Source organism: Bos grunniens, chromosome 5 (genome assembly GCF_055505025.1).
Source record: "Bos grunniens cultivar Pamir isolate PY7600 chromosome 5, Bosgru_T2T1.0, whole genome shotgun sequence".
Taxonomy (NCBI): Eukaryota; Metazoa; Chordata; class Mammalia; order Artiodactyla; family Bovidae; genus Bos; species Bos grunniens.
In genome coordinates, this window is record NC_141169.1 from 86,198,260 (window position 1) to 86,210,772 (window position 12,513).

General features: G+C 39.9%; 1 protein-coding gene across 5 annotated transcripts in view; it reads left to right on the forward strand.

The window, feature by feature from the left end:
• The window catches only part of BCAT1 (branched chain amino acid transaminase 1), a 118,488-nt gene extending 111,611 nt beyond the window's left edge, over positions 1 to 6,877 (forward strand). For all 5 annotated transcript variants that reach the window (XM_086401738.1, XM_086401742.1, XM_086401740.1 and 2 more), the window contains exon 11: positions 5,805 to 6,877. In XM_086401738.1, the coding sequence (XP_086257864.1) occupies positions 5,805 to 5,846 (42 nt within the window). In that variant the 3' untranslated portion in view covers positions 5,847 to 6,877. The remainder of the gene's footprint in view (positions 1 to 5,804) is intronic.
• Positions 6,878 to 12,513: the final 5,636 nt, after the last annotated feature.

Here is a 12,513-nt window from a genome sequence, read left to right on the forward strand (position 1 = left end):
GTGTTCATCCCAAATGCCTAATTAGACATAGTTCCCTTGGTCTTAATACCGTACAAATTACCTCTTGGGGGAAAACTTTTCAAATGACAAGGTTTTAGAGTTTTCCCCTTTTTTCTTTTCCAATTTTTTAAATCAGTGAATGCAGACTGATTTTGTGACTTTTTTTTTTTTTTTTTAATTTATTTGTTTGGCTGTGTTTGGTCTTAGCTGTGGCACATGGGATCTTCATTGTCATTCGGGATCCTTTCATTGCACATGGACTCTCTAGTTGTCGCTTGTGGGCTTAGTTGCTTCTTGTGTAGGATCTTAGTTCCCTGACCAAGGATTGAACCATTGTGTGGATTCTTAACCGCAGGACCAACAGGGAAGTCCCTTCTTCTTTTTATTTTTTTTTTTAATACTGGCACATGACCGGCTCTCATTAAGTGGTAGAACTACAGCTGCTGTTTTTATTGTTGATGGCAGTCCACTCCAGTACTCTTGCCTGGAAAATCCCATGGACGGAGGAGCCTGGTAGGTTGCAGTCCATGGGGTTGCGAAGAGTCAGACACGACTGAGCGACTTCACTTTCACTTTTCACTTTCATGCATTGGAGAAGGAAATGGCAACCCACTCCAGTGTTCTTGCCTGGAGAATCCCAGGGACGGGGGAGCCTGGTGGGCTGCCGTCTATGGGGTCGCCCAGAGTCAGACACGACTGAAGCGACTTAGCAGCAGCAGCAGCAATATAACAAAAAAAAGCACTTCTGTGTTCATCCTTAACCAGGCTTGAACTTGGAGAACATCACCATGCTGTCCATACCCCTCACTCTCCCTTTGCTCTTTGCTGTTCCTCTGACCATCATACTCACCTTTGCTTCTGCCATATGAAGGTCTTCTCTGTCCTCCAATATGCTCTGCTCTATTTGCTTCCTTCCTGCCTTCCTGTATCTTCTAGTTGGCCTGTTTGATAAGATGTTGGTTGTTTCTTCAAGATGCATCTCCTTGAAGAATCTTTTAAATCTCTAGAATAACATCCCCTTTCCTTAGTACAAACGTAACATTCACCCACTTAACTGCTGCTTCTTCCCCATTTTCCATAGCCCCTGGAGGATCACTTAGAAGTTTTAAAGTACGTTCTGATTAGTCATACACTTGCCTTTGTTCCATGGTTGTTTGAGTGTGGGTGTTATTTTATTCTCTTTTTTGTAACTCCAATATTCTCACAGCGTCTGTGCCATAGTACATACTTAGTAATGTTTCTTTTTTTTTTTTTTTAATTTTTTTACCCTGACTCCTGCTAACATTTTCTCTTTGTACTATATTCTTCAATTTTTAAGATTAATTTGTGAATTAAAATTTGTTTTAATTAATTCATTTTTGGCTGTGACTTCCTCTGGCTGTGGTGCCTGCAGGCTTCTCTTGCGGCACTCGGCCTCAGTAATTGCAGCACGTGGGCTTGTCTAGTTGTGTTGTGTGAGTTTAGTTGCCCTGTGGCTTGTGGGATCTTAAATCCCTGATCAGGGATTGGACCCACGTCCCCGCCATTGGAAGGCAGATTCTTCACCACTGGACCACCAGGCAAGAACCTTAGTAATGTTGAGAAAGGAATGATTGGGTGAGTGTCACACCAAGCAAGTACTAAAGAATAGAAACATGTTGCCCTTGTGTATTAACACATTCTGAGAAGAGATAAAAATGTCAAATTATTTTACAAAAAGAAAAAAAAAAACTTAAGAGAATCTGATTTAGATTTTTTTCAAAGTGAGATATACATCGAAACTGCTGTCAAGATCAGATAAAAGCTGCAGCCCAGGTCGTAAATACCAGGGTAGCATGTTTGAGTAGCTAGCAGGACTGCTACTGCCATTTCAGAAAGTGGGAGGAGTGATTGTCAAGACCCAGAGGTGGACGTCTTCAGTAGTTTAAAATAAGGGAAGACGAGTGGGGTCACAGTGTCATCTGTATTGATAGCCCATCACCAGATAGAATTTTAAAAATCTCTTTTCCCACCAGTGGCTGCAGCTTTGTGAGAATAAATAACCATTCTTTCCCTGGAGAAGTCCTGAGCTATTCTGTGTGTGCATGCAGACTTGGTGAACATCCTAGATTGCCTTGATGCTACAGTTCCTTGCCCAGCTTCCCAGCCCCTCCTTGTTCCCTAATTCACACTTCACCCCTTGTTTTCAGATCACAGAGCTTTGCATGGCCATTGAATATTACCTACAACCAGGATGATGAAGTGTTAACTTCAGCACTGGTTCTATTTTTATTGGCCTTGTTGAGAGTTAAGTGCCTAACTTGCAGCGTGGCCTTTTATGTTTTAGAATTTTCTGCCAAATGTAAAAGGCACGTTTTAGCGAAGGCCTTGTAAAATTTTGCCAAATGTGCGTTGAATGCAAGTAATAAGATTGTCATTATTAGTCACGTTTTAGTTCAGTGTTCTAATTGGAATTGATGAAAAGTTGAAAAGTTCTGCACATCACACTGAGCCTTCCACATGGACTCAAAGTACCATCCCACAGGCTGGATTTGATTTACTGCACTGCAAACATTAAAGGCTGTCACTATGGTAGTGTCAGGGATGCATTTTTGTTGTTTAGTCACTAAGTCATGTCCGACTCTTTGCAACCTTATGGACTGTAGCCTGCCAGGCTCCTCTCCATGGGATTTCCCAGGCAAGAATGTTGGAGTTGCCATTTCCTCCTCCAGGGGATATTCTCGACTCAGGGATCAAATCCTCGTCTCCTGCATTGGCAGGCAGATTCTTTTACCACCATGCCACCAGGGAAGCCCATTAAAAGCACTGACCGCAGTATAAGGACAGCCTGGTCCATGCAGACAAGTGTTTTCTTTCCCTGCCTTCTCTGGATACCTTTTAAAGGCAGCATATTTCTATTCCTGCTAAAATCTGTCATCTCTACTTTGAATTATTTCACCTTGGAAAATTAAAAGTACATTATTCATCATTGAAATGAAAGGTGATAATCACCTAGGTCTAGATACTATGAATTAGCTGTATTATCACATCCCTTGCATAACATCTCAAGATGCTATGATTTTACATGAAAGCATGAGTTGCAGGACAAGAGAGAAAACCTTAATACATATTCTGTAGGTTCCTAGAATTACACGGCCTATGACTGTCATTGTATTCAAAACTGATCTTGACTGTTGATAAAACTAAAATGAGTAACTGAAAGCAAATTCATTTTAACTGGTGAGATTCATGATAAAATTGTAGTCATGAATCGTAAGTTTGTAGATCTGCTAAAATGTCAATAGGGCTTCCCAGATGGCGCTAGTGGTAAAGAACCCAGCTGCCAGTACAGGAGACACAAGAGATGCGGGTTTGATTCCTGGTTCTGGAAGATCGCCTGGAGAAGGAAATGGCAACCCACTCCAGTATTCTTGCCTGGAGAATCCCAAGGACAGAGGGAGCTGGCAGACTACAGTCCATAGGGTCGTAAAGAGTTGGACACAACTGAAGCGACTTAGTATGCAAACACACACATACCCAATAGGAAATGTGGAAACCCACTTAGCATACAAAATATCAGTAGGCTGATACTCAATTATTATTAATGGCTAAAGTGTCTAATGTATTACTGGAGATTCAAATAGGAAAAATAAAATGTGTATTTCTCTCTATATATAAATCAGGCAGAATTTGGGAATGTTTTGTCTGGAATTCATTATGAAATCAACAGTGTGAACAGTGGGAGGCCATACTCTGTAGGCAACACTTTCTGATGTGGATTAAGTAAGTCACTTAGTGACACTGGCTTCCTTCATTCTCCTTTTCATGTAAAGCAGAAGGTTGTAGGGGAACCCATTCTTAGCTTCTAGTATTTTTACCAATGTGATAGATTCTGTTCTCTGAAGTCTTTAAAGCTCCATTAAGAGGCACCCAGGACATGGACAGTGTGATGGAGGAGAAATAGCATTGCACAGAGACAAAACTGGGCTGTAGTTAAGAGTTTCCTAGAAGAGAACAGACTTATGGTTGCCAAGGGGGATGGGAGTGGGGGAGGGATGGATTGGGATCCATCCCAACTTGGGATTAGCAGAAGGAAACTATATAGAAAATGTGTAAACAACAAAACCTATTGTATAGGACAGGTAAATGTATGCAGTATTCTGTGATAAACCATAATGGAAAAGAATATGGAAACATATATATATATATAGGTGCTGTACAATGCTTCGGAGAAGGCGATGGCACCCCACTCCAGTACTCTTGCCTGGAAAATCCCATGGACGGAGGAGCCTGGTAGGCTGCAGTCCATGGGGTCGCTAAGAGTCGGACACGACTGAGCGACTTCACTTTCACTTTTCACTTTCATGCTTTGGAGAAGGAAATGGCAACCCACTCCAGTGTTCTTGCCTGGAGAATCCCAGGGATGGGGAAGCCTGGTGGGCTGCTGTCTATGGGGTCGCACAGAGTCGGACACGACTGAAGCGACTTAGCAGCAGCAGCAGCAGCAGTACAGTTGTTCAGTCATGTCTGACTCTTTGCAACTCCGTGGACTGTAGCCTGCCAGGCTCCTCTGTCCATGGGATTCTCCAGGCAAGAATACTGGAGTTGGTTGCCATGCCCTCCTCCAGAGGATCTTCACAACCCAAGGGTCGAATCAGGTCTCCAGCATCGAAGGCAGATACTTTACCTTCTGAGCCACCTGGGAAGCCCAAGACTACTGGAGTGGGTAGCCTATCCCTTCTCTAGGGGAACTTCCTGACCCAGGAATCAAACCAGGGTCTCCTACATTGCAAGCAGATTCTTTACCACCTAAGCTACCAGGGAAGCCTATATATATATAGGCCCTTCCAATGAATATATATCTATTGTGTGTGTGTATATATATATATATATGAAGGGCTGAGGCTAAAGCTGAAGCTCCAGTACTTTGGCCTCCTGATGCAAAGAACCAATTCACTGGAAAAGACTGTGAGGAGAAGGGGGCGACAGGAGGAGATGGTCGGATGGCATCACCGTGTCAATGGACGTGAGTTTGAGCCAACTCCAGGAGGTAGTGAAGGACAGGGAAACCTGGAGTGCTGCAGTCAATGGGGGTCGCAAAGAGTAGAATATGACTTAGCAACTGAACAACAACATGTATATATAGACATGTATATGTACGTATATATATACACACGTACATATATATGTATGCATAGCTGAAATTAACATTACATTGTAAATCAACTATACTTCAATAAAAGAAAATTTTAAAAACAGAGTTTGCTAGAGCGTTAGTGTCCTTAAATGAGAAGCTGGACTTAAAAGTTTATTGCTCTTCACACTTGATTTTTTTAAGCCTTAGAACTTTCTGCAAAAGAGACCTTTCGTGGAATCCCAGTATACGAAACAAATAGAAGTAGAACTGCTCTGAAGTTAAATCCAGAGCCACACTTATTTGGCTCATTCCCTGCAGCCTAGATGATTTGTAATGTTCTTTCCAATTCAGGAATTCTAATGTTTTGTATTCATTTCAACTGAAGTTATATTAGTACTAAAGAGGCGAGTCAAGCGAAAACGGGACATGATTTGAGAAACTAAATACAGAATAGCAATGAAAAGGCATATGTAAGGAACCTATACCAGCTCTAAATTTGAGCTCAACAATAGTTATACAATCTATGATTCTTCCCAGGTATTTGCTGTTTCTTTATACATAGTCTTATTTTCAATATGAACCTGCTTTTAATGTACAAAACAGAAATGAACCGTTTGTTCAACGTTGGTTATATCATTAAGTTTATTTATAAGCTGTTCCTGTGCTGTTAGCTTTTACACTGAAACCTGTCTTCTTGCTTTTCTTGTAGTACGGAAGAGAAGAGAGCGACTGGACAATCACCGTAGCCTGAATGGACAGGAACAGGACGTGTGCACTTGGGACAGACTGTGCATTTGAATTATGGGAAATGTCTTTGGCTACCTGATTTTAGTTGTGCTGTTGTTCATAATATCTGCGTTACCAGGGCGATTGTTTCCTCATGCCAGAGAAGACGAATCGCAATCGTCCAATGATCGTTTCTAAACTTGCTCCTAGAAGTTTTCCTTACCTTCTCTAGAGAGTTGATTATGGAAGCCATAGAATTGTAGAATTTTCCTCCATAATCTTAGTGCCTCCCTTAGGGCTTCACTCAGATTTTTTAAAAAAAAATGTTTATTCTTTAGCATAAGTTATGTTCTGCTTCTCAACCAATGAGTGTCTTTGTGTTTGAAAGCTGATCTGAGTACATTTCATAGGTACCATTTCCCGGGCCACATCTCCATTCTCAGAAAAGTGTGTTGTTGTTGTTGTTTATAAATTAAGACTTAGAGAAACTGGATTTCTTTCCCTTACATTTCTTTCCAGGTCCCCTAAGTCCTCTTAGGGAGAATCTCTCCTCCTTCCTGATATCACAGTCGACACCAGGCTCCACTGGTACATCAACAAGACCACCCCTGCTGTCTCCAGATTGTGCTGTAATTCGTGGGCAGGCTTCACTACAGGACTGAGGGTCTTGTGCCTTATAGATCTTTGCATCCCCCAGCCCGGCCCATAGTAAGGAATGAATGAACATTTAGCTTCTATAGAAGTATACCGTCTTTGTTTCTATATTATGAAACCTCTTTACTAGAATTTGTGATTGATTCTGACTGTCTATATTTACCTCATGTTGTCTTTAATTTCCATGGACTGCCAAGTCATAGAGATACTCTGATTGTAGTTTGTTGGAGGAATGATTTCTTATTTGAAGAGTGTCTGGGAATTAAAGTAATAATTCTAAAAAGATGGTGATATCATATCAACCAAATGGAAATGACATGTTATATGTTATATGTCGAATACATAAATGTTAAAGTGTTAAATACAAAATAAATCATATTTAGTTTTTTGGTAGAAAGCAAAGAGGAATATACTCTGGATTTTATACTCTGGGTTTATAGGTGCTCTTTCCTGTTGAATGGGGATTGGATAAGCACATGGTTAGGGTATAGGGAGAGCGATTATAGATGGTATTTTCCTTGTTTGGGAGCCGTGAGTTAAAATTGTAGTGTCCTGGTTTATCTAGGGGAAAGTCAAATCTTGATAGAAAACATTTACCCTTGGAAGGTCAACTCTCAGACGTTTTATTTTGGTTTCCTTCAGTGCTAATAACTTTCATCTTGCTGATCATATTTCATTCTCTTTTCAGAGCAAGGAAAAAAATTCTAAAAGTTTGACGTGCTGGAAAAATTTCCTTAAGGCATTTAGCAGCACATAGCAAATGGGGCTTTGATTCTTTTCCAAGACTTTTGGCCATAGGGTCTTTTTAGATAGGAATGGTAAAATGAAAATGAGGAAAGTAGAAGATGAAAAGGAATGGTAAAAATATCTTTTTTAGGGGGCTCTTAATTGGCAATCTGAAGTCTTGGGAGAGTCTGTTCTTTTCAGGTCTGACATGCTTTAACTGTCCTGCCTGCACACTGTTCACCAAGTAGCATTCTAAGGGTATGCGTTTGCCTTTGCTAAACCTTGTGACCTCACTTTCAATATTGTAGTCTAGAAATGACCTAAGGTAATTCTAACCTGTCAAGTAGCACATAATAACCAGACTCAACATTCCTATGAAAAATGGAAGTCATTTGTTTGCCACAAATACATTTTACACTTTGCATCTCTAAATTTAGTATGGCTAGACATGTTCCTTGTAAAAGTTGGAGAACAATATGTCTTGACATTATGTCTGTGTGATTTCTTTCATCAAACCTTAAGAGCATTTTAAGCCCTTAAAAACCAGACTTCGTGAAGACGAAGGATATACATTTAAAGGAACCAAGTCTCCTAAAACAGCGAACACAATCTGCCATTCTCATTTAAGTAATAAGACAGGAAATTGACCTTGACACTAACTTGTTAAATAGATTTAAAAGGAACATCTGCACATCTTTTTTCCTTGTGCACTGTTTGTTTAATTGCAGTGGATTAATACAGCAAGAGTGGCACATTATAACTAGGCAATTATCCATTCTTCAAGACTTAGTTATCGTAACACTAATTGATCATTTAAGGCGTAAGATAGTCTAGCATTAGGAACATGTGAGGCTAATCTGCTCAAAAAGATCAACAAATTAATATTGTTGCTGATATTTGCATAATTGGCTGCAATTATTTAATGTTTAATTGGGTTGATCAAATGAGATTCAGCAATTCACATGTGCATGATTATAAACAGAACTGGTGGCACTTAAAATGATAATGATTAGCTTATTTTGCATGTTCTCTTCCTTCCATTTTTTTTCCCCCATTTTTACATTTCAGACCGAGTTTGTCAGCCTTTTTCAAAACAAAATCAGTGGAAACCAAGATCTTAAAACAAAGTGTTCAGGCATTAGAAATAACCAGAGCATTTCCTAAAGCTGTTTGCTTTTAGGAATTTCTCTGTTGCAGTCATTTATCAAGGATTCAGCTCACAATACACCAAAAGACGAGTCCATTTCAGGGACAGGTACTATGTTTCCCAGAACTTGCAGGAATGAATACGCTCATAATACAACCTTTTCTTCCAAAAGTACAGTGGAAAAATAAAAGGGAAAAAGGAATAAATGCCTGGGAAACATTGTTCGAGAATCACTTTTTTTTTTCCTACCTAGTAAACCCCCTTTATTCTTTTCTTAAAAGGTTGTCACTGGGGAGGAAAAAAAGATCTGCAGTAGCTACAAGAAAGTGCAGTGTCACATTGATTATATGACTTGGCAGTGTCAGCCTTCTGAAGATCTGAGAAGCTTATGTTATATACCCTGGATGAGAATTCTTCATCATATCAATTTTGTTGCTTGATACAGTTGTACCCAAACAAGTGGTCTCAGTTCAGTTCAGATCAGTCACTCAGTAGTGTCCGACTCTTTGTGATCCCATGGACTGCAGCACGCCAGGCTTCCCTGTCCATTACCAACTGCCAGAACTTGCTCAAACTCATGTCCATCAAGTCAGTGATGCCATCCAACCATCTCATCCTCTGTCGTCCCCTTCTCCTCCTGCCTTCAATCTTTCCCAGGATCAGGGTCTTTTCCAATGAGTCAGTTCTTTGCATCAGGTGGCCAAACTATTGGAGTCTGGCTTTCCTCAAATCAGAGCACTTTGGGGCACTTGTTCAGTCTCTCAGTCATGTTCAACTCTCTGTGACCCCAAGGACTGCAGCATGCCAGATTCCTCTGTCTTCTGCTATCTCCCAGAGTTTGCTCCAGTTCATGTCCATTGAATTGGTGATGCTGTCTATCTAACCATGTCATCTTCTGCTGCCCCCTTCTCCTTTTCCCTTCAATTTTTCCCAGCACCAGGGTTTTTTTCCAAGTCAGCTCTTCCCATTGGGTGCCCACTTGAAGGCAATTAATGAATATATCTTGGTCAAAAGAATTGTAGGGACCTTTTATTAAAGCTGCAGTTTCAGCTCTGTTTTAAGGAATTTGTACTATAAAATCAGTTGCTGCCATAAGCTTATTTATTTTCCCCATTCCCACTCAATCACTGTATTCTTTTTCCTTAAAAAGTTCCTTTTTAAAATTATATGTTCAGTTTACCCTTATGATTGGGAAAAGAATATTTTAAGCAGAAAACAATGTTTGTTTACTTTCAGTGAGTGATAGTTTTTATAATATTGAGAGCAATAAATATTCGTGGCGTGCACTAAAGCTTAGACAGGGATTAGAGAAACATTGGGCTTCCCTGATAGCTCAGCTGGTAAAGAATCCATCTGCAATGCACGAGACCCTGGTTCAATTCCTGGGTTGGAAAGATCCCCTGGAGAAGGGATAGGCTACCCACTCCAGTATTCTTGGGCTACCCTGGTGGCTCAGGTGGTAAAGAATCTGCCTGCAATGAGGGAGACCTGGGTTCAGTCCTTGGGTTGGGAAGATCCCCTGGAGGAGAGCATGGCAACTCACTTCATTATTTTTGCCTGGAGAATCCCCATGGACAAAAGAGCCTGGGGCCTATACTCTATAGGGTCCAAAGAGTCAGACGTGACTGAGTGACTAAGCACAGCACACAGCACAGAGAAACATTATAAGGAGGATCCCTGGTATTCCTGGAATGTGGGTTTCTTCTGTGGCTATGTGAACTAAGTTATAAAGAGTAATCCTGGCAAGTAATTTTAATAGATATAACACCTATCCGGCTTCCCCGGTGGCTCAGCAGTGAAGAATTCTTCCAGTGCAGGAGACGCTGGTTCGATCCTTGAATCGGCAAGATCCTTGACACAGGAGAAGGAAGTGTCAGCCCACTACAGTATTGTTGCCTGGGAAACCCCATGGACAGAGGAGCCTGGAGGGCTACAGTCCATGGAGTCACAAAGAACTGGACACGACTTAGTGACTAAACAACGACAATAACACCTATCATTTTGTTTTGCCACAGGTAGAATTTGTTCAGGTGTCTGTTTTCTAAATGCCTCCCCACAAAAGGAGTCACTCTTTCAATAAGCTTAACATATTGACTGATTAAGATCACAAAAGCTTATAGTTAATTTGATGATGAGTTCATTTGATGATTAATGTGCCTAACAACTCACACTAGGGATTAGAAAATAAGTAGTATATAGACATTACCCTCATGGCATTTGTACTCTGCTATTTAAAGTTTTAGGTATAAAAGTAGTAGTTATTAATAATACAGTTAGATAATGAAGCAAAGGCCAGAGCACATCTGTTATCAAGAAATCACAACGAACATTTTCATTTCATTTTTAGAAGAAATATGTCCTATTTTTCCATTCCTTTCTTTCCTCTCATGGGAAACTGCTCAGTAGATTAGTACTTAGGAGTTGCCGGTAGAAATTACCTCCTGGTTTACTGCCTACTGAGCTATCCAGGTGGCTCAAGAATCTGCCAAGAGTTTGATCCTTGGGTGGAAGATCCCCTGGAGTACGAAATGGCAACCCACTCCAATATTCTTGCCTGGAAAATACCATGGACAGAGAAGCCTGGTGGGCCAGAGTCTGTGGGCTCTCAAAGAGTCGGATGCGACTGAGCACATACACAAATCTGTACACTGCATATTGGTATAATTGTTGTACCAACTTGGTATATTTGTTAACTGCATTCCTTTGGAACAATGTTAAGCTGTTGTGGTACATCTAACAAAAGAACACTTCAAAGTACAGCATCCTTGCTGATCTTCTTAAACTCAAAGTTAGGTATTATTGAAATAAACAAAATGTTTCTAGAGTGAGTTTTTCTGGAAAATGTCAATTATAAATCAAACTGTTTAGACTTAGCTTGAAAATGATGGATTACAGCTACTCAGAAAATAGCAGGTGGAAAACTTAACAGTTTTTCACAGCTTGAGGTTTTAAAAGAAAGGCCATTTAAAATATTGCAAAGAGATTTTTTTTATTACAAAAAAAAATCATTTCCAGAAAGCTGTTTTAAAAACACAAAGGTAGGGAATTCCCTGGTTTTCCAGTGGTTTGAACTTGGTGCAGGGGCTGGAGTTTGGTCCTTGGTTAGGAAGCTAAGATCCTGAAAGTTGTACAGACAAAAAAAAAAAAAAATTAAAAAATGAAAGATAGAATAAAGTGATTTATTTTCCATCTTCAGCATATATGCCAGATATTCATCTGAGGATATGATAATGAAACAATAGAATATAGAAGAGTTTGGAGTAAAAAATCCAGATACATGTAAATATATTTGCTTTAGTGAATGATAAAGGCATGAAGTTCAGTCTTAGCAAATGACTGCTGGATTCAAGTATTGAAGTTTCAGGTAAGTAAGTATATTTTCCATACCACAGTAGGCCCAATTAATAAGGTCTAAAACTTGAGTTACATCATGTTTACCTATGGAATCCACTGTTGGGATGATAAAAATTGTGAACTTTGATATGGGAATGAATTTAAATGTATTTTCACTGACAGGTTTCTCCTCAAGCTCACTATTGCAGTGGCTAGATTCCTTGTTACCCATCACTGGAGACAATTTTAGTTAGAGATATTAGAGGAAGAACAACTGGTTGTAGAGAAAGAAAGGAAAATCTCAAACTTGGGTCTGTGCTGTCCAAAACAGCTTTTCTTTTCTTGTGCCAGCCATAGGGATCTCCAGCTTTCAATATAGGTGCCAAGTAAGAACATTGCCAGCTAGGAGATAACTAAATATAGTGGTCAGCTTATCAGATACTAGAATTTTACCATGACCTTGAGGTCATGTTACATGGGAATCTGACATTCATGTTCCATGGGAACCACTTCGAATTACTACCAATTTGGTCAAGAGTTCATAATTGCATATCTATAAGGTCTATTATGTCTTTTCTTCAACTGTTTTAAGATTTGTGAATCATCTTGAGACAAATACGTAGCTTGGAGTAAATCACGCCTTCTTTTTCCCCTTGGGAATACTATTTGCCACCATCTCCCCTTTCCTTGTTGAAGGTTAACTGACTTGGAAAATAGTTGAATATTATCATTTTGTTTTTAACTAAACTGTACAACATGCCGTGATGTCCTCAAGCTAATTTCATAGTGGTTGTTAAAGTCATTCTCAGGGTCGAGAAAGGATTGCAAATAC